At 43.0% G+C, this 26,550-nt stretch overlaps 2 protein-coding genes across 4 annotated transcripts in view; one reads left to right on the plus strand and one right to left on the minus strand.

Annotated features, from left to right (window-relative positions):
* MEAK7 (MTOR associated protein MEAK7) overlaps positions 1 to 4,025 on the plus strand; it is a 31,267-nt gene extending 27,242 nt beyond the window's left edge. For both annotated transcript variants that reach the window (XM_075939983.1, XM_025190583.2), the window contains exon 8: positions 1,935 to 4,025. In XM_075939983.1, the coding sequence (XP_075796098.1) occupies positions 1,935 to 2,048 (114 nt within the window). In that variant the 3' untranslated portion in view covers positions 2,049 to 4,025. The remainder of the gene's footprint in view (positions 1 to 1,934) is intronic.
* Positions 4,026 to 7,709: 3,684 nt separating this feature from the next.
* Positions 7,710 to 26,550, minus strand: part of ATP2C2 (ATPase secretory pathway Ca2+ transporting 2) — a 56,649-nt gene continuing 37,808 nt past the window's right edge. For both annotated transcript variants that reach the window (XM_014579380.3, XM_014579381.3), the window contains exons 13-27: positions 26,319 to 26,416; positions 24,844 to 24,945; positions 23,765 to 23,854; positions 21,852 to 21,953; positions 20,742 to 20,898; positions 17,383 to 17,553; positions 15,031 to 15,128; positions 14,885 to 14,935; positions 14,139 to 14,305; positions 13,264 to 13,332; positions 13,057 to 13,173; positions 11,928 to 12,075; positions 10,116 to 10,211; positions 9,632 to 9,773; positions 7,710 to 8,188 (exon numbers count right to left, since the gene is read on the minus strand). In XM_014579380.3, the coding sequence (XP_014434866.2) occupies positions 8,073 to 8,188; positions 9,632 to 9,773; positions 10,116 to 10,211; positions 11,928 to 12,075; positions 13,057 to 13,173; positions 13,264 to 13,332; positions 14,139 to 14,305; positions 14,885 to 14,935; positions 15,031 to 15,128; positions 17,383 to 17,553; positions 20,742 to 20,898; positions 21,852 to 21,953; positions 23,765 to 23,854; positions 24,844 to 24,945; positions 26,319 to 26,416 (1,724 nt within the window). In that variant the 3' untranslated portion in view covers positions 7,710 to 8,072. The remainder of the gene's footprint in view (positions 8,189 to 9,631; positions 9,774 to 10,115; positions 10,212 to 11,927; positions 12,076 to 13,056; positions 13,174 to 13,263; positions 13,333 to 14,138; positions 14,306 to 14,884; positions 14,936 to 15,030; positions 15,129 to 17,382; positions 17,554 to 20,741; positions 20,899 to 21,851; positions 21,954 to 23,764; positions 23,855 to 24,843; positions 24,946 to 26,318; positions 26,417 to 26,550) is intronic.

The following is a 26,550-nucleotide window of genomic DNA, read 5'->3' on the forward strand; positions in this document are numbered from 1 at the left end:
GAATGCAGGCAGCCTAGCCGTGTTGGAGGGCAGCCTGCGGCTCTTGGAAAGGGGGGGTAGAGGGGAGCTGGACTGCCTGACCCAGGCAGTGCTCAGGGAGGGAGGCAACAGGGCTCCCACCCAGTCCAGCGTTGTTGCCAAGGGCTGGGAGAAGGGGTTTGGGGCAGGGGAGCCAGTTACCTGGGCCGGTGACCGGCAAGATGGCGAGGCCAGGCCCAAGCTGCCACTTTCTTTCTGGTGTTGACGGCCTCCAGTGGTCACACTGCAGTAGAGCTCCCCCTCTCTTTTCATATGATGGAAAACAATCAAATTCCAGGCACATCCCATTTTCCTGGCACAACCAAACCCCAGCCTGGCTTTAAGTTATAAGAGAAAGCTGCATACCAAATGTGATGGTCCTAACTTTACCCATTTTGGAGGGGTTCTTGAACAAATGGATTCAGACAGACACACACATCTCTAAAAGATATAGCTATAGTTGAAGCATGTAAATTACAAGGAGAGAGTGGGATTATTGCGGGGTCTTAGAGAGAAGGCGATCTAGAGAGCCATAATTTAGTTGGAGATGCAGGAAGTCTTTGTGGGGCTTGGTTTCAGTAGGAACAATGGGAAGATCTTATTGCCTAAGATGTGCATTGACAGGGTTGTACAACATCCGTGGTCCGCCCATGGTTTTTGTTAGCTGGATGTCTGCTTATCAAAGTTTCCCATGGTCCCATAAATTTTATTTACAGCCGCCAGTCCTGGCTCTCAGTGTTCTGTGCTGTTATTTAGCTTTAATTTACCGCAGATGTCTTCTAAGAGCCCAGCAAGCAGTGGAAGTGCTGGTAATGCTACTAATTGTAAGCATGGTTTTTATGCTTTATCTACTTATTTCCTTGTGCCAACACAGGAAAATTATGTAACACCAACACTTTGTTATGAAGAGAGAAGATAAACCATGGCTTGGGGTAGGCTTATGTAGGATATATCAGTACCATCATACATTAACATTGTATTGTTTCATTTATTCCCCTCTGCAAAAAAACCTTGAGCCACTCACTCGCGACAATATTGACTTCTGTGGTCCGGCAAATTCTCTGGTTCAGTACGCATTAGTTCCTGAGAATGCCGGACTAGAGAGGTTCAACCTGTAGAAAGTTTCTCTGTTCCTGAGGCCAGCCTGGGGCCTCTATAGTAAGTCTTCCTGAGTTGTGCCTGTCAATATATCTATTTTAGGCAGCCGATATTTTCTTTTCGCATTATGTAAATGTCCTCAAGAGCTATACAGTGAGCACACAGCTGTAAATAGAAACAGACCTACTCTGTCAGGAAGATTGTCAAATTGTATTTGAATCACTTAAAAGTTCATATCTGCACTTAAAATATTGGGTCAAATTAACCAGTGTGCTTGGAGGCCTGGTTTACACTTGTTCCGGCAGGTCAGCTTAAGGAACATCATCTAGCTACACAAAATGCACAGCTGGATTTGGCTTACCTGAAGCTAAGCCACCACAGAGTCTGAACTGCAGGAGGCCAATGGGAGCATGTGCTCCTGTCAGCTTCCCTGATGCCTCACAGAAGAAACAGTACACAATGCCAGTAGGAGCCGCCCTCAGTGTTTCATTTGGGAGGGCGGGGGGGTCTACACTAAACCCACTAAATTGAATGCTAGAAGATCGACCTCCAGAGAGTTGATCTTCTCTCTAGTGTAGTGACTGGTTTGTGACCCAAAGCAACCATAAACAGTAACCTGGCCTGCTAAGACAATATAAAGCTGTCTCATGTCACTGGGATGGTATGAAGTGATTGTGAATCTGTTCTGTGTTTAGAAAAGCATGCACCTTCATCCTAACAATCTATACAACCGACCAACCAGCTTCTGGAAATTCAAGCTTAATTTAATTGTGACCTGACCTATCTGATGACATTCCAAACTATCTTTTTGATTTAAGACAAAGAAGAGCATCCTGGATACAGACCCTGAGGCTCAGGCCTTGTTGGAAATGACTGGAAAAAGTCGTCAGAGCGACGGTTTGCGAGAGCCGATTGAAGATGATGATAACTAATGACCCATGTGACTTGGATTGCTCTGCTTGAGTACATCAAGTGCTGATACTCCTTGAACAGGAATATTTTCTCATCTGTTTCCACTTGTATAATTACTTAAAACAAGAATACAATGTAAAGGATGCTAGCATAATAGATCCAGAAAGATGCATGACGACAAGTGGTTTCTTTTGGAAGAATGAGTATTTAGATAGCTGGCTGAGTCCTGGTTGTAGCTGGAAATAAATTTGATAGCATTTGTAATATGCTAGTTTTCCTCTTCGTATACTGATGTTAAGCAGAAAAAGTAATTATTATTATTTAGTAGGGATGTTAAAAATCATGTATTGGGGTAGCCACGTAACTGCTGAAAATCTCAAGCAGTCACATGGTTATCCATGCATGGGCTCTGCAAATAAAAGGAGCTTAGCTTTATAGTGCTCAGCCCACAGTGAAACCTCTTCTTCCCTGGGCGTTGAGTGGACTTACCGGTCTGGTTCCCGGGGAAGAGGCTTTGCTGAGGATAAATGACACTGTTAACTGATAAGCATCCGCATCTCAGTTAAATGCTTGATCGTTTATACTCAAACATCCCTACTGCCAGTCCATGGAGTATTAACTTTTACTGGATGTAGAATTTCAAAGATGTCAAAACCAGCTTTTGATACCTCATCTGACAATAATTCCTTATATGCAACAAAATCAACTCAAATGTCTGTCCAGCCTAGGAACTCCTAACATTTTTCATTTGAGTGAAATTTTAGTTGTTAAGGCAGCACAGAATTCGGCACATTGTAAAACAATCTTGGAGTCATTCAGGGATTCAACCACAAAGACTCCTACCAGTGGGCCTGTCCTCTGTTTCTGAACCCAGGTATAACTTCCATGGATGTCAGAGGAAAATCTTTTGGAAAATGCCTTTAGAGATGGTTCTCTTGGATAGGTTTATAGCTGTATCCAAGTGCCTTAAAATGTTAGGATTCATGGCTAAAATATTTGAAAATATTTTCTATTACATAATAAAATCAATTATTACTGATTTTTTTAATATGTTGACCTCCAATAGAGAAGGAGCACAAAAAGTAGTCTGTTATTTATAACACTTGTCCGTGCTGCTGAGTAGCTGCAGTCACATTCAGAGCTTTTTCTACTACAATCCATCCACAGCCATCAATAATTTGGTACCTTGAGTATTGCTAACACTCTAGCTATGTAATTTACTTGCCCAAAAAAACCCACTTCTACTAAGAACTAGAATTTTCACTCCAGCAACTGACATGGGGAATGGAAAATTATTATTTAACTCTTTATTGCTATAACTGAGGACTCTCTCACAGTAAAACAGAGCATCACATCGAGCATCTTTCTATTAGAATGGATTCATTGTCATATAAAGGATCTAGGTTTCCTCTGCTGACACTTGCATGGTGCATAAAATACACTTTAACAGCGTACATGCTTATTTACTACTTTGATCAAGTTCCAATCAAATCTAATGTTACCCTGAAAGTATTTTCAGGTGTACCCTTAGCTAGCTGGCTACTAAGGGTATTTTATGGTGTACCCTTAGCTATGTCTTCACAGGGTGCCAAAGTATGCCATTAAAATTAGCCTTTGGTTTAATAATGTGAATAGTATGTGTTATTCATGATTACAATATATACAATTATTGTTGAAAGGGGAAAACAGAGAAATCACTTCTACTGTGGACTCTGGTAATCAGCTGTATTTTATTCCTTATCTATAAAAATGTTTAATGTAAATGTGGTACCTTTTCATCAACCCTTGTTGTGGATAGCTTAAGCTAATATTCTTGTGTGTTTGTCTAAAATGTTCAAGCTAAGGTCCAGAATCTTTAATATGCTCAAAATTCTGTCTTGAGTAATTACACTAAAACTTTACACAATTGTTTTTTCTGAGTGTTTTTATAATCATTTCAAATAATATGTAGCAGAATAGCTGTAGAGAATAAATTCATGCATGTATTTGGTTCTTTATGTAACTGGTTTTTTTTTATTTAACATCCTGCCTCTTTCCCCAGTAACGTCATTTAATTATTCACTGCCTGTACTTGAGGATTGTGTACTGTGAGTTGAGTGCTGTTAAAACACAGTTTTTTAAATAGACTATAATTTACATTAACCCCCAAAGAGCCAGTTCCTATTTTACAGTAAGCAGGAACAAGCGGAGGCTGTTTTTAACAAAGAATAGCTATTTTGGTTGTTCGTATTTAATTTTGTTAAATGGATTACTGAAAACGGCTTTCCCCGAAAAATTTCATATGAAGACCTGACTTGTCTTTGAACCAGTCTGAATCAGAGCAAAAAAGAGCCAACAGAGTTGGTACTGTCAAGGAAATTCATGGGTTACATCCTATTGGAAATCAGCATAGCGTTTCACTGCACTGTGATTTGTGGCCATTGAGGTGCTGGTTTTTAAGTCAAATCATAGAACGTGAAGGTGGTTGACTGTGTGTGTGGGTAGGGGGAGGAAGAATGTAATAGTTTGGTGCTTACTGAATGATTTGAAGAAGGCTCTAGTTACAGCCTTACTCAGCAAGACGATGCTGAAACAAGGCACTTCCAGCTAAGTGAATAAGGAGCTTTGGATGTTGTAATTGCTGATGGAATGCTTACTGGATAACGAAAGATGTACACAGTAAACTTTCCCCGCCCCGCCCTCACCATACTGTTTAAACAAAAAGAACACAAACTGCCTTTTTTTTTCCAGACCTGCTAAAGTATAAACTCAGACAAAGTGTAACTTTAACAGAGGGGGTGAAATTGAAGATGGAGGGATGTTCCAAGAAGTGATTTATTTCCATACAAAAGCTACTGCTGAAACTCCACGTTGTGTACTGGCATAGAATTTTAGGCTTAGGAGGGGTCACAAAGGCCACTAACCCCTGTCAAGATGCGGGATTTGTTATGTCTAAGCCATCCAAGACCAATGGCTCTCCAGCCTCCTTTTGAAAGTCTCCAGTGAAGAAGATTCTGCAGCATCCCTGGGCAGTCTGTTCTATTGTTCAACTGTTCTTACGGTTAGGACGTTTTTCCTGAGCGCTAGTTAAACTCTGCTGTGCCGTAGACATTGGGGCCATGTCTGCACTGTAGGCTTCTTGCGCAAGAAGCTTTTTGCAGAAAAGTTCTTACGCAAAAACTTCTTGTGCAAGAGCATATCCACAACTCAAAAGCGATGCACTTTTATGCAAGAGAGTATCCAAACTGCATGGACGGTCTCTCGAAAGAGAGCTCTGCTATCCACAGAATAGCCATCAGAGCACCTGTGCTTTTTTCGATTGGCTCTTTTTGCGCAAAAACCCCGTTGCCTGTCCCCACACACCTTTTTGGGCAAGACATCTCACGCAAAAAGGAATTATTCCTCGTAGAAAGAGGAATACTTACGCCGCAAAAACCCCTCTGTTCTTTTCATTTACTTGCGCAAAAATGCATTTGAGGTGTGGACGCTCTGCAGACTTTTTTGCGCAAAAGCTCTGTAGTGTAGGCGTAGCCTGGGTATAGAAACTGAATGCCAGGATACAAAACAGTCCATTTGCAAGTGGGTTTTGTTAGTATTTTGTACCCATAGGCTTATCTGTCTAACCTGGGGATCTCAAACTCCTGGCCCATGGGACACCTATAGGCTGGAGCGTGTTCTCCGTCTGGCCCAGGAGACCCGACAGCCTGAGGGATTATGTCCGAACCTGGCCACCAAACCGTGCCCCTTCCAGCCACTGCACCCCATTCCTCAAGGGACATGGCCTCAGGGATGACCAGGAGGAGGGCTGGCGTGGGACAGTAGCAGTCGTCGCCCACCTCCCCGTGCACTTTCCACAGCAGCAGGAGCCACTAGGAAGTGGATCTCACTCAGCAGGTGCATTCACTCTGCCTCCCTGTGTTACCTGTTGCTGCAGGGGGGCCTGACTGCAGATGCCACCCTGTGCCAGGGCCCCATGGTAATCCCTAAAGTCGCGTTCCTTGGGGGAAAGGATCCCAGGGGAAGAGGGTGGGGCTTGGGGGCAGTGTTCAGATATGCCCCATTCCAGCTGCCAAATCTCCCAGTCTGGATTGCAAATAAGCTTCAGTCCTTAGATGGTCCATTGGCTGGGCCTGTGGGGGAAGGGAGGCACCTATTTGCCTTTGCACCCCATGTTGCTCCCAGACAGCGTGTCCTAGGCATGGCCTCCTGCTGCTCCCATTGGCCAGATTCCGGCCAATAGGAGCAGCGGTGAAAGCTTCCAGGCAGAGTGTCCATGTGTTGCTCTTCCCCCAGCCCGGGGAGCGGGAGTGGCAGCATGCCGAGTCATTTCTGGCTCCACTTCTTCCCTGTGAGCCAGATCTAATGGAGAGGCTCAAGACTTTCTCCCCTCCCCATCAAATGGGAAGCCAGGGGAAGGGAGGAGAGCTCAAGCCATGGACCACTTGCAAGGCATCCGCGGACCTCAGTTGGAGAACCACTGACTTTTTGTAAAGGTCTTTGAATGATAAGGAGCAGTTAATTCAAGGTCATTGTGTTCCATGACTGTATTTGGCACTGCAACACCTTACTGATTTAGGACCCTAACTCTCACTTTCAAAAGGGATTTAGGAGCTTAAACCACATGAACCATCAATAGGATTTAGGCTCCCTGTTAAAATGAGATCTAGGCTCCTAAATCAGTTAGACACTGTAATGCTGGGTGTAGCAATGCCCAAGTACGTTAGAAATCTAGCCCACAGTCTGTAAAGCAAGAAGCTTTTGATATTAAAGGCTCTTGAAAGGATGTGAAAGAAGACAGAGAAAGCAGCACCGAGTCATTGGTCGAGCTGCTAGGTATCTTGCTCCATTACCCTACCATAAAGTGAAGTCAGCTGACAGGCCCAGACTCTGCAGGGGAGGACAACCTAAACACAAAGTCAGACCCTCTTTAACTCTTTATTCAGTGAGGTACCTAAACACTGGGGCTACGTCTACACTGGCATGATTTTCCGAAAATGCTTTTAATGGAAACATTTTCTGTTAAAAGCATTTTTGGAAAAGCACATCTAGATTGGCAGGATGCTTTTCCGCAAAAGCACTTTTTGCGGAAAAGCGTCCGTGGCCAATCTAGACGCGCTTTTCCGCAAAAAAGCCCCGATCGCCATTTTCGCGATCAGGGCTTTTTTGCGGAAAACACTACTGTGCTGTTTACACTGGCCTTCTTGCGCAACTGATTTGCGTAAGAGGGCTTTTGCCCGAACGGGAGCAGCACAGTATTTCTGCAAGAACACTGACGATCTTACATGAGATCGTCAGTGTTCTTGCAGAAATTCAAACGGCCAGTGTAGACAGCTGGCAAGTTTCTCTGCAAAAGCAGATGATTTTGCGGAAAAACTTGCCAGTCTAGACACAGCCTGGGGGGGGGGGGGGGGGGGTTGGTCCTGCTTTGAGGACCGGAGATCTCTTCCATCTCTAATCTTTTACGATTCTATGCACAGCTCTTTAAGAATGAACATGAGTCATTCCAGACGAGACACTTGCTTAAGACCTTTGCTAAATCAAGATCAACTGGTCTGAGCTCTAAAGCCTCAGCATTCACCAGCCAGAAGTGGGCTACACAGGGTCCTGGTAGGAAAGGCAAAAGTATGGAAAGTTGTTTTTTAAAGTAGAGATTACTGCATAAGTAACAACAAGATTCTCCCTCAGACAAGCACTAGTTAATGTTTTAAATCCAGATTTTATTAACAAAAAACATTGTGATTTAAATAAACAAAACATCAGTGGTGTGCGGTAGATTTGTCTGTACAGGTGCATATCCACATTGTTCCCAGTGATTGCTTCAACTCAAGGGACAGGTCAACATATTATGAAAATATATATAAATCTGTGCCACAGAGGCAGTGTTTATGCCTCAGACAAAAGCTGGCTATAGACTGGGCAAAGAAAGTGTCAGGAATATTACTTAATGTGGGAAGGGCTGTTGACCTAGATTCACATTTTAGTTTCCACAAGGATTTGCATAGTCCCAGCATGACACATTGGAATGACAAAACGGCAAGTTTAATTCAAAGAACAGCTTGTCGCCCTTATACATCATGAGGAATCTTCACTTTCTTTGTTCTGCAGCAGTGCTTTTCACAGAGTTTGATGAGCTCCGACACAATAAAAACTGAAGAAGAGAGGCCAGCGAGAAACAACAGATCTGCCCAGAAGTGAGGAAAGAAAGTGGAACACAATGGGTCAGCTGTATTTTGTGCTGGGCCAGAGTATTCAGAGAAGGCCCTGACCATATCAGAGAAATTTGCACTGATATTACTAGTTTGATCTACTGATGAACCCTGATTTTATGAGCATTGATTTTATAAATAACCCATCTTTTGGCTGCCAGACATGACTTTAATTCCTCGATTAATGGCCAAGCGGCTGTATGGTTTGAAAAGGCTGAGAGATTTGGCAGCAAAGAAGAGATGCAGTTCACTCAAACAAAGAGAAATCAGGCACACTGTATCCATTCATTATCAGTGGTTATTTACACTATCATTGAACGATTAAAAGTCAACTCATGTTCTGGCCCTGCTGCCATTTGGACCTGTTCAGTCTTCTGCACTTTTGGATTTTACGACAGTCTCACTTCCCAGTTAGTTCTTATATAGGAGTTCTACTCTAGTAACTTCTTATGCACCAATGTAAAAGTACTAAAGCTTCAGAGGGGTTGCCAAGTTAGTCTGTAATAGGAAAAACTTAAAAAACAACAAATGGTCTGGTAGCACTTTATAGACTAACAAAACACGTAGATGGTATCATGAACTTTCGTGGGCACAACCCACTTCAGGTGTACTAGTTAATCTTTATACTGCTGAGACTTAGGGCATGTTTTCACCACCTGCTGGATCCACGGGCTGTGATCGATCCAGCGGTGATCAATTTATCGCATCACATATGCGATAAGTCGACCACTGGGTGCTTTCCTGTCAACTCCAGTACTCCACCAGCACAAGAAGAGTAAACAGAATTGACAGGAGAGTGTCAGCTGTCGACATACCTTTAGGAAGACACCCTGGTAAAGCCGACCTAAGTATGTTGACTTCTGCTACATTATTCATGGGTAACTTAGATCGATGGCCAACAATGGTGTAGACCTGGCCTCAGTCTGATGGCAAAACACACCCATGTAAACCTTGCTTTATAGAGGTACATTGGGGGTTTGCACTGGTGTCAAGGTAATTCCAGCACAGCAAATTTCTCTAATGGAGACTGGTGTTGCTGTACAAAGTTGTGCGAAGAACTTGACACGTCTAAATATGCAGACATGTCCATACGACCATGCACAACATTTTGTCTGGAATGTAAAGGGACTTGGATAAAAAACATGAACATAAACATTTATAACCTAGGCAAGCAGAAAAAAGAACAAACAAATCAAACTGATTGCCCGAGGGAAGACTTTTCCTCCTCCCCAGCAATGTGCAACATAACACAACTGGCTGGATGTGCTATTTCCCCACCTTCGGAGTCATCCTGTAACAATGAGAGTGGCACTGGCTGGCACAGAGGTCTAATCTGATCTGGAAAATCTCATATTCATCTGAAATAGCTTTAAAAAAAAAAAACAACCCAGCATATTGTCATTTCCTTTGTAACTTACCTAATGCGCCTAAATTCTCTGTTTGGAAGATCTTTTGTAATGGAGGGATGTAAATAACAGCCATCTGTCCCAACAGCGACCCCAGCACGGAATACAAGAACATGTGGTTTCGGAAAAAGCCTATCTCATAGATCAACTTTGTCTGGAGGGGAAAGAAAAAGAAAGATGAAACGTCAAATCACATACAGATAAGGCTGAAAGAACCTAGACATTTGTCCAACTGCCCACATCAATATCTCTTTAACAAATTCAAGTTATTTCTGTGCTAACTCAGACAGGCATAACCTTGGTTAATCATAAACTGGTTAATCGTTACTGTTGTTCTAAAACGTACTTGGTTAATAGGATAACCTAAAGGTTTTTTTGGTTACAATGAAGAAAATGTGCCACTTCCTCCTCAGAATATTTAGATTACCACCAACAGGAAGCAAATATTTAAGCTGTTATTTAAAGATAACGTTGACATGGCCACTGCCCATCTCACCTGAGAACGACATGTCAGGGCATTGAAGAGGTCAAAGAATACAAAGCAAGTAAAAGTCATCGTTGTTGTCCTGGGAGTTGTGCCACTTCCAGGAATCTGGAAATACATGTACATTTCACGCTTAGTTTAAAACAAGTTGGGGCGGGGGCCTTATAAAAGCATGTTAACACAGCACTTTAGCCTAACAAATAGCCACTTTGCTTCAAAAGAAGTCACAGTCAACTTGAAATCTAATCCAATTTAAAAAGGAGAGAGAGAGAGAGAACAGTAGTGACAGGCACTGCCGCTAGCACTAATCTCAGATTTCAATGATGCCTAAATACCACTGAGGAATTGGACCCCCTTACTACCATTATTTATGTTTTACAATCAAATCTTCCAATATTTTAAAATCTTTGGTGAGTGATGAATTTAAGCCCTGTCGAGAATTCATCTGCAAATTATGTCTAATAAGCAATTATTGTTGATGAACTATACATACGGACAATGGCCATACTGGGTCAGACCAAAGGTCCATCTAGCCCAGTAGCCTGTCTGCCGATAGTGGCCAGCATCAGGTGCCCCAGAGGGAGTGGACCGAAGACAATGATCAAGCAAATTTGTCTCTTGCCATCCTTCTCCAGCCTCTGACAAACAGTGGCCAGGGACACCATGTCTATCCCCTGGCTAATAGCCTTTTATGGACCTAACCTCCATGAATTTATCTAGCTTCTCTTTAAACTCTGTTATAGTTCTAGCCTTCACAGCCTTCTCTGGCAAGGAGTTCCACAGGTTGACTACGCGCTGTGTGAAGAAGAACTTTTTTATTAGTTTTAAACCTGCTACCCATTAACTTATTTGGTGTCCTCTAGTACTTCTATACACAGGGCTGGGGGGCAAAAAGGACAATTGCTGCAGGGCCTGGTGGTTCTAAAAGGCCCAGGGCTTCCATCCATTGCTGCTGCTACTGTGGAAGCCAAAGGGTGGAGCCCTGGGCCCTTTAGAATCTCTAGGGAACCTTGTGCCATGTGCTTCTGGCTCTGAAGGCCCAGTGGGGAGAGGGTATCCTGTGCCAGCCAGGAGGCGCTAGGGGCTGGCTACCGCAGCCCCGCCCCCTTCCACTGAAGGCCCTACCGGACTCACAGAGCCACCCCCGGCCCCACACACACACTGTCCAGCAGCCCAGCTCCCCTGACTACACAGATAAAATGCACTCCAAAGCCAGCATCATCATAAAGGTCTCATATGGGGGACAAGTGCTGTAAATTAAGTTTCTTAGCAACTGTGATTAACCTAATAGTACTGACCCTGGACACGAGTTTATAGCCCGACACTTCCCTTTAAACAGGTTTATGATTCTTGTGTGGTTTATGGGGGATATTACCTAGGTACAAACACTCCCATGAAACAATCAAATGTGTCAACACCCTACATATTTGACTTTCTAAAGGGCACAATTGCAATGGTTTACAAATAAAATAGATTACACGGTAGCTGAATTTCATGGCATAAAAAAGTCAGAAACCCAGCCTCTAAATGTAATCCTTGAAATAGCTAAATTGAAGTATTTGTAGTACCTAACCCGTACACAGTACTAAACCGCAATGAACTTTTAAAGGGAGGTCAAGCATTCTTATGCTTGCATTATCAAAGGGAAACTCAGATATTAAGAGGTGAAAAGACCGCAAAGCAAGCTGAGGTGGAGGCAGGTTTCATGACATGTCCCAAGACCCCTCCCCTGGATCTTCTACCTTCTGAGAAAATTGTCCATAAACTGTTCTGAATTGGGCTCCATGTCAGTGCAAACAAGATGGGACGAAACATTTCTCTCACCTCTTTCCAAAAGACAAAGAGGGTCCCACTGATGATAATTAGAGCAGACACAAAGATCTTCAGGATCAACGCTTTGCTGAGAATTGTATCCGTTATACTTCGAGGGGGCTGTTTGATGGCATCTTTGTCAACTGGTTCAACTCCCAAGCTGTCATCAGACAAAACTTGTTTAGCAGATACAGACCGGTTACATGTGTCCTAAAACTTCACTTCCATGCACCGGCACTAGACAGAGCCCAGCGAGCTGAAACCCTTTGCTTAGTCATGGGAGGAGCAAAGCACAAGCAATTTTAATGTTAGCTCCTCTATGGAGGCATTATACCTCAATTCTGTTTGGGATGGATGGGACAAACGTAGAGGTGTTTGGTAAGAAATTCCTGCTTGGTAGCCCAAAATGTGATGTAGGTAGCCAACCCGTAAAATGTCGTGCCGAACTAACAGAGAGGAGCTGACAATATCAACACAGCATTGCACAAGTAGATTCAGTCATAAGGCTGGGCATTAAGACCTTTTTTTCCCCAGCTATCAAATACCAGCTTTTTAAAAAACACATGTTTGTGGGTACTACGTTACTGGGCACAGGGACGGACTCCAGATAACCAAAACCCAGGCGGACCTGCATATGAGATAGTGGGTATACACAGAGTAGTAGGTCCACACCCAGTGTTAGGGTGGAAGAATTTGGAGATTCATAGAATCATAGAACTGGAAGAGATCATGAAGTCCAGTCCCCTGCCCTCATGGCAGGACCAAGCACCATCTAGACCATCCCTGATAGATGTTTATCCAACCTGCTCTTAAATATCTCCAGTGATGGAGATTCCACAACATCCCTAGGCAATTTATTCCAGTGTTTAACTACTACCTCACAGGTAGGATTTTTTCCCTAATGTCCAACCTACACTTCCTTTGCTGCAATTTAAGCCCATTGCTGCTTGTCCAAGATCAAGGATAACAAATTTTCTCCCTCCTCTTTGTAACATTCCATCCCAAGACAGATCAAGGCAAGAAGCTCAACATGTGACCATGACAACTTTTGTTAACAGAGTCTTGTTGATGCCTTACAAGTCAATGGTGTTGCATCACTTTTCTCCAAACCTAATTTTAGCCCATTATGTGTTTTCATTACCTTTGAGCTGGAGGGCCATCCATTATGATGTTGATCCATAAGATCTGCATGGCGTTGAGTGGATTTGGTAAATTGAACACTGTTGACAGAGTAATTAGGCTCAATGCTGAAATGCTCCTGCAAAGCAGATGAAGGAGCGACACATTATTTCATGAAGCCCAGCCAAAAAACTGCCCATCAGTGGAGTTTAAGTAAGTAGGTACTTACGTGCTAAGCTGAAACCGGACAAAATTTTTTATATTGTAAAATATTCCTTTTCCCTCCTCTATTGCATTCCTGGAAGGGGGAGAGATTTAATAACGGTTAGGTTTTCATGATATTTCATGTCCTATCTAGTAATCACTTAGGCAACTTTAGGAAGCCTCTTGGTTTATACTCCCTCTGTCACTTTCATTTCAACGGAAGTCCAAATACTAGTTTTTGGAAAACCCTAAAACGACAGGTTTTTGAGTACATATGTTTGATTCCCCACTGGGGATTCTTGTACATTTCAAAGCAGGCACCCACATGCAGCCCGGAGTCAGCGGGACTTCCCGCTGGCCTCAGACTGTATGTGAAGTTCCACATTCTTCCTTTGAAATGTACAAGAGCCCCCCTCCCACTTGTACATTTCAAAGGAGGAATGTGGAAGTGCCTATTGACTAGTCGAGTAGTCAAAATTCCATCAACTACTTGATTAACCACATTTTAACATCCCTAGTCAGAACTAGAAAGCCTGAGATGAGATATGTCCACTCTGTTTTGGTTCATGGGCATAAGTGTACATGAAGCATATTTATGTCTTACTGACCACTTAGCCTGTGCACTCTATTCTGAACCACAGGGCATTAAAAGCTACAGGAGCCCTTTCCATAAGCTTTCTAGGGGAGGGAGGCAGAATGGAGAGAGGTCTAATGGACATAGTCCTCCAGATGTGCCTTCAAAGAGACGATGGGCTAGACCTGCAGCAAGTGGAAATTAGCTCCACAGATTGCATGCAAATTTGTGCCAGCTGAGGCTCTGGCCGTTGGTATATTCTCGGTGCTAGTCCCTTAGAAGCGCACTGCATTCCATGTCAAGTAAGTAGCTGAAGTGCAACTTACATGATAGTTGAGAAGTCGTCCTCCACCAGTATCATGTTGGCAGCCTCCTTGCTGACGTCAGTGCCTGCTTGTCCCATTGCTATCCCAATATCGGCAGATTTTAGGGCCACTGCATCATTGACCCCATCCCCTGTCATTGCCACAATGGCACCAGCCCCTTGCAAAGCCTGTGGATATGGAGAAAGGAATACATTCAGGGATGGTCTCTTCACATGGCAATCAACTAGATCTTGCAGTGGTTGCAATGTTTGTCATTTATAGTCCATTGCACTTGGGGGGGTTGCACATCAGTGTTCCCCATAAGCTGTGCGCTTGTGTGGCTTCAGGAGAGGTTCAAATGCAAGTCAGTGGCTTGGCAGAGTGCCCACAGCGAGGCTTTATAGCTAATGGTGGTGCACATTCACATCTTCCTCACTGCACATAAAATTATTCCGCACATGAATGGGAAAGATTAGAGGGAACACTGGTGAACATCTCAGTTGGGAATATGAACAGCAAAAACAGACATGACTGAGATATTCTACTCAGGTCCTGGATTCCAGAAGTTCACGGCCCCCATTATTTCAACTGACATCAACAGGAGTGGTGGATACTTCCACTCTTGTAGATACTAAGTTGCCCACATAATCACAGGGTTATTATATTGTTTCATCTTTCAAAGAGCCCCATCTTATTTGGCAGGAGATTCTCCAATGCCCTACATTGGGTTTCCATTTCAAATAATAGTGTTAGGAGTCAATCGGTACCTTTATGATTTTTAGCTTGTGCTTTGGACTTGTTCTGAAGAAGATAGAAACCTGGATGAGGAAGAGGAACAAAGGTGGGGGAAAGGGATCAGACCAATGGACTTTTCCAGAGCATTATTGTTTAGAAACGGTATAAACAGCATTACATTTTTTACTGTAGATGATAACTCAGACTCGGCCACATGGTCCAGCTCTTCCCCAGACATGGCTTTCAGTTGCCCATTGCTGAGTCCAATACTCTGTCCTGCACAGAAAACCCAACAGAAGAGCACCCCCATTATCACCAGGAGTGGTAATTATTTTCTGATTTGAAACAAAAGACCCCATTTAAAAGGGTTACCGAAAATAACTGGCTATGAGCTGAGGTCACCTATGAAGGGATGGGGCAAAAATTCTCTTTGTAGGGACTGGTCTCCACTCCACAGTGGTTCAACGCTGCAGCAAACGATCCAATGACCGTTTTTTTATCATGTCTGCTTAGACACAATAAATCAACCTTCGAGTGCTCTGCTGTCAACTCTGGTAGGATGAGAACAACAAGTAGAGTCTACAGAAGGGAATCAGCCACCAACCTTACTGCATGGAAACCACCACCGTAAGTAGGCCGAACTACAGAGACTTAGGCTAAAGTTGTGCAACTTAGATTGATGGGGGCATAGTCTAGACCAAGCCTATGTCTCTATCACGTCAGATATGCACTTCTAACTCACTAGGAATTTTGCATGAGTGAAGAACTGGGTGTACTACTAAGGTGCATTTACACTGAGGGCGATTTAGTTTTGCTGGGGAATAACCTTACGGAGACCAAGAAACATCACGTGTTTCCATTTGCAGAGGCTCTTCCTAATCGTTTTCTTTGGGTGAAATCACGGTACCGTTTAAACCTCTCTGCCATGGATATCCCAATGGATTCATCTCCCAAACATATGATAAGCAGTAAGGAAGCACACGTGGCTAAGGAGGAGATCAGTGGGGCAGACCCTTAGTGATTTCAGCTACAACAATTCCAATAAATCCCAGCTGAGGATATGTCCCTCTTGTTCCTGCCGGATGTGCAAACCCTGAATGTAACAACAGGCTATGCAAGATGTTTGCATGTGGTATGAAATGAGAGATTAATCCCAGCAATGACCTTTTCCTCATTTGTTTAAGGTATCCGAAGTAACTTTATATCATTTATTGTACCTCTAGAGTGAATTTTATAGTGCTGGAAATGGACCCAGACTGCTTCTGTAATTAGGTCCCTACATTTAACTAGATTTGTTTCAGTGGAGCAGCAAAAGGACAGGCACACATTAAGCAGCAGGGACATTTGTGTGGCTTGCCAGAAAAGGGGTGTTGTCCCTTTAAGATGGCCAAGGAGCTAGACATGAAGGTAGCTACTTTTGCCCACAGTATCCAAGCAGTAAAAATCTCATTTCACATGGGCCAGGCTGAGCGGTCCCCACCCTCCCCACCATGGACGAATTTGAAAAAACAGGTTTCATCTTGACCTTCTTGGGGCATGCTGCTAGTCACTCATTTCTCAAGGGACAGGAAAAGCATTTCTCCATCACTGCCAGATTGGCCAAGGGGAGGTGGGTTTCCCGGCTTTCCCCACAGCAAGTGGAGGGTTTAGTAGGGGGCAAAAGAAGGCAAGGGGGTTAGGCTATGATGTCATGATTTATTATGCAAGCTTGGGGTAGATCTTTAGTGCAGTGCTCTGAAGGGAATGGACACAAGGATCTGATCAAATGAATTGGGAGAGGATTTAAAGGAGGTATTCTTTAAAGGCGTGGAAACAATGGGGTTTCAGGGCTCCTATGACTGGTATGGCAAATATCCACCCCATCCTACTTTGGGGCCCCCACTTTTACCCTTTGAGCAGGGCTGGTGATGTCTCAGCAGCAGGCTGACTAGAGACCAGGATGGGGGGGGGGGGGGAGGAGAGAGCTCCTAACAGCCCCCAGAAATAGGTAAATGATAATAGGATTACTTGCACTGTACAGTTTTATCTGCCAGGTACCCCCAGGCATGTAGGGATGAAGCTGCAACCTAACTGAACCATACTCAATGTCTGCTGTCCTTCTGCCAGCATAGCCGGGACAAAGTACACTACAGGCTGAACCTCTTTAGTCCAGAACCCTTGGGACCTGACTGGTTCCGAACGAGAGAGTTTTCTGGATTACAGGAGGTCAATATTGTCTAGCAGCATTACCAAACACATCCAACTGCTTACTGAGCTCTTAGAAGACATTTAGGGGTACATTAGCACTAAAGAGCACAGATCACTGAGCGCCAGGACTGGATGATGGATGTTTCTGGATGAGAGTGTTCTGGATTAGAGAGGTTCAACCTGTACTATACAATGTCACACCTGACATTCAAAGAATCTCCTTCAAGAAAGGAAAAGAAAGGTAAATGAGCTCACTTTATCTTAACAAGGCCAATAAAATACATACAATCTAGAATGGGTCTGACAGACAATGCACATTTGTGGGAAAAGAGCTCTTTGTTACCAATAGCCATGGCTGTTTCCAAGGCATCTCCCGTTATCATCTTCACTGACACACCAGATTCAAAAAGGACTTGAACGGCTTCTTTAACTCCAGCTCTTGGGGGGTCAATTATTCCAACCAGCCCTAAAAATGTTAGTCTGCCAAGTTCTGGACCAGAAGCCAGAGCAAGCACTGGAGAGAGAGATGGGCAAAAGACCAAGTTATTCCACAGAAGAATCCATATTACATTTAGTTTGACATTTTCAAAGATTCTTAATGCGACTTCCACATTTTCAGCTGCAAATCTAGTAGTTAGGCCATGTCTAGACATAAATTTACAGGAGCTTAATTAGACTGGTTTAGTTTAATCAGTGCAGATTCTTGTATCTCAATTTGAAACTCAGTTTCTTGGTGTCGGTTGAGTCGGTGTAACTTTACCAGCACTGGCAAGAGAATGTCTTTGCAGAGATTTGCACCAATTTCACTCAATCAGGATAAAATCATATGTTTAAACTGGTGCAGCTGTGCACACAGACCAGGCTTATTGACTGGAGCTAAAACAAAATTAAAGTAAGAGCATCCACCCAAAGGCTTGCATTATTTGAATGAAATCTTTTAAAACAGTTTAACCTTTAGTTAGACCCATGTGCCATTCCAGGTAGCCAACAGACAGATGCTGTAATTTGTGCCTAAAAATCTAAATGATAGATTTTACAAGTACAATTTGCAGGATATTGTCTCAGATGTGTGTATGGAAGTGTCTTAAATGACCCTTCTAACCCAGTGGAGGGCAACCGGTGGCCCATCATGAGTCTGTGTGTGGCCTGCAAGACATTTTGTTTGCCTACTGATATTACTAGTGACACACACGTGAAGTGAGGTGTGTGCTACTTGTGCACAGCACTGACTGTGAGAGCCATGTGCTCCCTCTGCAGCCAATCAAAGCGCTGCTACGGTTCAATCGGCACAACCTGCAAATTCTAGGCACACAAGCAGAGTTAGCAAAACGGCCCTATTCCAGGAGACTGCCTTCGCTGCAACAATCTTGTGACTCAGAGAGATGGAGGAGGGTCCACTCTCTGGCCTAGATTGCCATCATTGTTCTAACCTATCACAAATGCCAGGGGATAATCACTTTTCTGAGGATTGTAATTACACATCTGTACAGTGAGATCATGGTGAGGTCCCTGGATTTTGGTTTTTTGGAACTTGTGAAATGTACAAATATTCAAATTAAACATATATTTATTTATATACAGAAAAGGCCCAAGGGCGGGATGGACTTGCTAACAGCCTTAAAATAAAAGGCTGCTATAAAGAGGATAGTGATTAGTTGTTCTCATGTCCACTGCAGGATAAGAAGTAATTGGCTTAGGGTACGTCTAAACTACATAGCTCCGTCGACGGAGCCATGTAGATTCGTGTACTCAAAAAAGGGAAATGAAGCAGCGATTTAAATAATCGCCATTTCAGTTACATCAAAATGGCTGCCGCACCGTGCCTATCAGCTGTTTGGTGGCACAGCGCGATAGTCTGGACACTCCACGGTCGACAAGGAAAGCCCTTGTTGACCGCCCCGGTAAACCTCATTCCATGAGGCATAATGGGGCAGTCGACAAGGGCTTCTCTTGTTGACTGCGGGGCGTCCAGACTCCTGTGCTGTGCCATCAAACAGCTGACCAGCACGGCGCGGCAGCCATTTTGATGTAAATGAAGCGGCGATTATTTAAATCGCTGCTTCATTTCCCTATGTCTAGAAACCTCATCTATATGGCTTCGTCGACGGAGCCATGTAGTCTAGACATACCGTTAGTTTGTAGCAGGGAACATTGAGGCTGGCTATTAGAAAAGCTTTCTAACTAGAAGGATAAAGTTTTGGGATCAAGATCCAAGGGAGGTTGTCGAATTCTTGTCACTGGAGTTTTAAGAACAAGTTAGACATACACCTGGCAAGATGGTTGAGGTATACTTGGTTCTGCCTCACCACACAGGGAAGGACCAGATGACCTGGAGGGCTCTTCCACATTACTCTGATTCTGCACAGCACGTATATAAATATAGTACTTAAGCCAGGTCTATACTAGACCCAGCAGATCAGCTTAAGGTACACAACTCCAGCTACATAAATAACATAGCTGGAGTTGACATACCTTAAGCTGAGCTTGGTGCCATCTTCACAGACAGAGGCTGATGGGAGAAAATTCTCTGTTGGGTTTCCTTACTCCTCACAAGGAGTAGGAGTACCGGCGCCCACTGGAGGTGCCCACAGCATTTGATTTAGCAAGTCCACACTAGATTTGCGAAATCGAATTCCAGAAGATGGATCTTCGGTGCAGCAAATGGCCTTAGCCTGTCTGTGAGACACTTGTTGATATGAAGTCATCATGTCTCAGATGATTGCAATTGTATGCAGAGGAAAATTGTTCACACTCTCCAGTGGTTGCGGACAGTGGTTTGCATTTCACTGATAGGAACCACCAAGAAATGAAGATTTGTATTACTAAGTGGGCAGCCAGCAAACTCAGGACAAGGCTCTTGGAAACAGAAAGGAAATATAAAAATATCCAGTTTCTGTTACTCATATGAGTAATTGAGACAATATTTTCTAACAGTCCCCCCAAACACGCCTCAGTGTTAAATAGATGAAGTATTTGGGGAGGGATAGCTCAGTGGTTTGAGCATTGGCCTGCTAAACCCAGGGTTGTGAGTTCAATCCTTGTGGAGGCCATTTAGGGATTTGGGGCAAAAATTCATCAGGGGTGGTACTTGGTCCTGCTGTGAAGGCAGGGGACTGGAATCGATGACCTTTCAAGGTCCCTTCCAGTTCTAGGAGATAGGCAATCTCCTGTATTATTATTCTTGCCCTCATTGTACTCGTGAGATCTGAAGCAAGTAGGTGCTTGTGTCTTGAGGCAAGTCACAGAGTCACTACCAGCATGGGGCCTGGAAATCAGAAATTCCAGCCTCCCAATTTGTGCCAAATTTCCCTAGAATACCTCATCCTTCCTTGGGACAACTAGCATGAGTAAGGCTCACATGATGGAACATAAAAGAATTAACTATCCATGAACAATTTGCATCTGATACTTTTTCCCCCCCCCCCAATGACCCAACCCTAAATCCTCTCCTGGCGAGTACTTTTAAAGAGAGCAAAGACATTAGCAGATGACTGATTATTGCTAGGCAGAGAAGAATTCCAGCCAGTGAAAATGGGGGAAGAGTTCTCACTTGGAAGTATTTTGCTGCTTCTATAAATAGGATCATCATGCTCTTACAATTTGTGCATGAGGCAATAGAGAAGCAAAGAGTTATTATTTATTATTATTATAATATTGTAAAACATTCAGATAAGATAACCTGTAATCTTAATACCAACTGACCCCTCAGGCCTACCGATCCCATTCTTTTCTCTTCCTGGATGTAGACAGTTTTCTGTTGTGGTGTGAGAGGAAGTGGGATACCACCATTGTTGTACATGGTACAATATTGAATAACTTCTTCAAAAGCTCCCTTCATAAAATAAATATCTTCCTGCCCCTTTAAAATAAGGAGACAAGATACGTTATTAAAAATATTGACAATGATAAATCTGTTGCATCTGAGACATGCAAGTTCTGTTGGCTGTACTGTTATCTGTCCCATAAAACACATGGACACATACCAGCTATGCAGCATTTATGTAGTGCACACTTTGGTTATGACTGGACAGCAACATTATTTCAAAATAACTAGCGTTATTTCGAAATAATATAGTGTCCGTCTACACAGCTGGCAGTTATTTCAACATTATGTTGAAATACTGTCAAGCTGGAAGACTTCTTAGTCTGACTCCTGTAACCCTCATTTTATGAGGAGTAAGGGAAGTCGGAGGAAGAGTGCTCTATTTTGAAATAAGTGTTGTGTAGGCAGCACCACAACTCAAAATAAGCTATTTTGAAATAAGCTATGCAATTGACATAGCTCAATTTGTGTCACATATTTTGAGTTGAGCCCTGCTGTGGAGATGTGCCCTTTATGTACTGAATGTGAGTAGCCCCGGAAGTAAAAAGTGGGTTTTTTTTGTTTTGTTTTGTTTTTAAATAGAGAATGAATACAATTCAAACAATTAAAGGAGGTAGGAAATCAAAGGATGCAATTTCTCAGAGATGTCAATATCTTCCCATTGAAATTTTGATTCAAAACATTGACACTTTTAAATTTTATTTTATTTTTATTTGTTTTTACAGCTGTTTGCAAAACAGGATGAATTTTTGTATGAAATCTACACTGAAAATCACATCCTGCTTTTTTTAAAATGAGATCCAGAATGTCAAAACAAACATCATTGAAATGAAGGCTTTTGAAAATGCTGATGTAATTTATGAAAGCACTGTCTACTCATGTCTGAAATCCTTTGTTTGACTATTGCCTAAGAAACTTCACTTCATTTCTGTTGATATTCACACATCAGATGGGAAGCATGAATCCAGTATATAGAACAGTAGTCGTACCTGATTTTTTAACATGCATTTCACTGCCATCCACTTTTGCTCAGAGCTAAATGGAATTTCCTTCTTTCTTACATAAATATCTTTTATGTCACTTAATTCCATCTAAAACAAGGAAAAATAAAAATATTGTCATACTAAGCAATGTCAAAGCATCTTGATGTACAGTGAATTACCAATATTAAACAATAATCGCATGTCTTTATGCAGTGGTGTTTTACTGGACAGAGAAGCAAAGAGAAAGAGTAAAGCCTATAGTTTCAGAAGCTTTTGCTTATGTAGGATGCCTAATTTGAGATACCGTAAGCAGGGGAGCTGACAGCCATGCCAGGCCCGGGCAAGGGGGAGCTGGCTTTGTTCTCCTGGATGGGGTGAAGCAGAGGGCAGCCAGTCCTCAGCGCTGGCTGGACTGTAGCACGCTCCACTTCAGCGCTGCCTGGAGCATTTGGCACAGTGTCCCCCTCTTTCCTGCTTTTCCAGGCAGCCCCAAGAACTGCCTGAAGTGCTCTGTGTGGCTCTCCAGGGGTGATTTAAAGGACTCCCGACCCCTTTGAATCACTGTATCCCAGAACACACACACACGCACACACACCCATTGGCAGCATGATGGTAAGCCTGTGTGGACGGGTGTCTAATAGATCTGCGCTAGAAATTACACTGGGGAAATTCTGTGGCTATACAGAAGGTCAGACTATACAATCACAGCGGTCCCTTCTGGCCTTGGAATTTACGAAATGCTTAATTGTCAAAAGTGCAAAGCAGCGATGATGCTCATTGTCTTCATTGGCAGTTGCAGATATTCAGCTCTGACTGTCAGGACCTCGGTGTCTTAATTTGGGCCCCCAGAAATTAACGGAAATTTATGAAAATGTAGGCCCATGTAGCTCTCTCAAGTTGGTGTGAAAGCTCGGAAGAGAAACCAAACTATCCGACTCCTGAGCTTGTGCTTTATTTACAAGACCAGAGTTCTGTTAATTTGTATCTATTCTACCTTAAAGAAAAAAAAAAGGGAAAACTGCAAACAAAGGGCTCACATTGCCTTGGCTCAGAAAAGAGCTGACCTCCAGAAAAGCTCTCTCAGCATGTTTCTCTAGGGAGCTGACAATTTGAAAAACAAGTAATTTGAAAATGTGTCCAAAATTGTGACACGTTCGTATTAAATACACTGAGTGTCATGTGGTCAAATAAGCCATGCTCTGCACTGAAGTGTTACATTCCAAAGGTTCCATTTTGGGATAGGTTTCCTGCCAGTCTGGTTTTGATCACTTTGTTAAAAACAACCAACCAAATCACACAGCGCTGGTATTTTCAAATCACAAAGGTAGCTTTCACACAGGGGAAAGTGAGCATAGGAGGAGCAATGCAGCACTAAATCAGGCCCATTATTTGTGGGGGGGACTGGATTTTGCACTCTAGACAGGAGGGTCAATAGAACATTCAATCGAGTTCTTTGTTCTCCACTTTAGGGCACGCATACAAGGAAACCGTAGGATTTCTATCTGGCTGAGACCTGTTCATTTTTCTGCTCTTTTCTCAGTGGTGCCTGGAGAACAATGGAAAGGAGTCTGATTTCCGCCCCCAAAGAAATCCACCGTGCAGTGTAATTACACAAAGCAGCCAAGGAAAAACATTATTGCTATAGCATGGAAACACTCTGTGAAGGTGTTTGCCTATGGCAGCAGGTATAGATGCATGTGTATGTGAGCTGGGGTAGCGGGAACAGAGATTTTTGACCTGTTGTCAGTAACTGAACAGACTGACTTCAATTCCTAATGTTCAGTGAATTTGGCTTCAGTTTATTCTGTACCTTTTTCTCCCTCACACCCGCACCCTCCGAGTGTTTGCAAGGGAATATCATTTTACTACCTACACAGAACGTGGTCTTATCTTGAAAGAGTCCACAAAAGACACCCTACCTTCATTGCAAGAGCAATAAGGGCTCCCTCCGTTGGCTGACCCATCACAGTATTTTTTCTGATAATAGCATTATTAGCTACACAGCCAGCCTAGAAGGGATATATTTGCATACATTATTTTTATATAAAACATTATCCATTCTATAGCTCCCTCTAATTAACTGGTAAAATATTGCAGTTATAATGGCTACATTTTGATAACTTTCTGGTCATGTCAAGTAGAGCTAAACTACAGAGGTGGGGTCCAGATTCAAGGTGGGTAAAATCCAGGATCTGAAATTGGCATCAAGACTGAATAAGAATCAAGTTCAATGGCATAGCCACTGCATTTATATTTCCAATCAAAATACCAACACTCTCACCAGAGGAACTATTGCACTTTTTCATCATTTTGGAGGAGCTTTCAAACAAGTAGAGCCCAATCAAAACATTTTAAATATTTCCAATTAACAAAAAAAGTTGGATTATATTCTCATGAATCCCCTCTCCTCCTTCGATTCAGCTCTACAAATCAGACATGGGAAAACTAGTTCCTTCTCACTGTGGTTCTGGCATGCAATATAAATCTAACCCATCCCAAGATTGAAAGACAATTCAATCTGAGTTTCCTATTTGCATATGCATATATTTGATTTTCATGTACAATTGTGTGTACAAAATAAGGTGTAAAATTTGCACACGAATGTCTATGAAAATTGGACCTCCTGTACTTTTGGAAATTAACAAGAGATTCTACCTAACCAGTTGGCTGCATTTTGGAATTGCCACTACTTTATAAAAACAAAACCTACCAATGCTAGTTGCTCTTTAGGCTCAAGCATCACTACACACTCATCCAAAACTGTAAAGCATTTCAGCAAGCCAATGTCTCTGGCTTTTCCCTAGATATATTTCTGATGCTTGTAACCTGCTCTAAATCTTTCTCATGTCTGATATTGTAACTGCCCCAAACCCTTCTATAGGTCCTCTTGCTATAGCAAGGACGTGTTCCATTAGGGTCCATAAAAATCATATAAGGAGAGCATCATGAATAATGACAGAGTGAAAACGGAGCAGTTTGATTCATATTTTATACTCACCTCCACTAGCTTTCCTACGGAGACATTGGAAAATTCCTTAATAACTTCCTTTGATGGTAACAGACATACGCTTCCTTGCCCATTGTATCCAACACCGCTCACCTGGGAGAAAATAAATGGGGAAGGTGCACACACAAAATTTCCTAGTGTCTAGCTGAAATGTGTGACTCTCAATATTTTCTCCTTAGACAATATGTCATCCTTGGGGCCATTCATGATTTATTTTCAAGACACTGGGATTAGCATGCTTTGCTGGGAGCAATATTTATAGCTAAGGTTGCTAATAATCAAAGCACAATTTTATTGAGGGATGATAAAACTCAGTGTGTCGTATTTCAGTCTTAATTTGAACATTGGTTTGGAAAGTTTGGGTACAGTTCAATCAATGGACCAAATCCTTACTTAGGTGCAGCTACATTGGATTTACCAGCTGGAATACAATATATTAACCCGTGCTCCTGTTCTATGATTATTGATTGCTGCAGATGTGATTCTCCACTATTTTATATGGTAGCCGTTTACACCCACTATGCACATGTGTAACTGATGATAACATGTAAGGCCATGGTGAATCAGGTCCTATGGCTATATGAAAAAGTGGCAAGGATCAAGTCAACCTATTAAAAATGTTTCTTCTAGAAATGCCAACAGCAATATCTGAATAAAGAGTCTAATATTTGTATTTATTAGGGATGTAAAATCCTGTTTAATTAGTTAAATGTTAATCATAAGCAGTTAACTGATTAAACAGGGATGGGTGTGGAGGCCATTCCAGCCTGCTGGGATAGAGTGCACCCACCCCCCCACGCCCTACATGGCCAAGTTAGAGCGACCTCCGCACTGCAGCCAGTTGTTACTCCAGCCCAGCTGCTTCCAACCCTGCACTAAGCTACCAGCGTGGGCAGGGAGCCAGCAGCCCTCCACTCCCTACTCCTTCTGCCCCCCCAATGGGAAGCTGCCGACTTCCTTCCCTCGCGGGCTGGGAGCCAACAGCCCTGAAGGGCTGGATTAGCCCCTCCGCCTGTGGCTGTCTGGCCATACGCAGGGTGGGGAGCGGGGTCTGGTCCCTAGTGATAGTTAATCATTACCCAGTAAACATCACCCATTAAGGGTTAACTGGTTATCTGTTCACATCCCTAGTATTTATGCTCATGATAGTGCTTGCAGCTGTGTGCGTAAAACCCTTGTGATTTCATTAAACACGCTCGCTACGCGTGAACGGTTTTGTGGCTACAGGCCTCATTCTGCATTCCTCCAGCACCCCACACTCCCATTCATGTCGACAGGAACTTCAGAGGCACAAAGGATATGCCTATTGTCTAATACAAATTTACGTACATTTAGAACAGCTTACGCAGGAATTGACTGTGCAAGGAATTGAGACTGATGAATGTGCAGGACTAGGCCTATGCTGAATTAAATGTGAGCAACTGGGGGGTTGAACAACGAAGTGTGTGTAATTTCAGGGACAATACCTCTGCCTGGAATCCATCGGAGGTTACTAGCTGAGTTACTGTCATCTCATTGGCTGTCAAAGTCCCTGTCTTATCTGAACAGATGACATTGCAGCAACCTGAGGGGAGGAAAATGTATTTTTCAGAACTAATACAACATGCAAATGAGCAGCTCAATCAAGTGCCACATTACAGTGATAATAGGTTGCTTGCACATTACAAACATAAGCCATTACCGGGCAAAGACCTAGAT

The sequence above is a fragment of the Pelodiscus sinensis genome, chromosome 12, assembly GCF_049634645.1.
Source record: "Pelodiscus sinensis isolate JC-2024 chromosome 12, ASM4963464v1, whole genome shotgun sequence".
Lineage (NCBI taxonomy): Eukaryota > Metazoa > Chordata > Testudines > Trionychidae > Pelodiscus > Pelodiscus sinensis.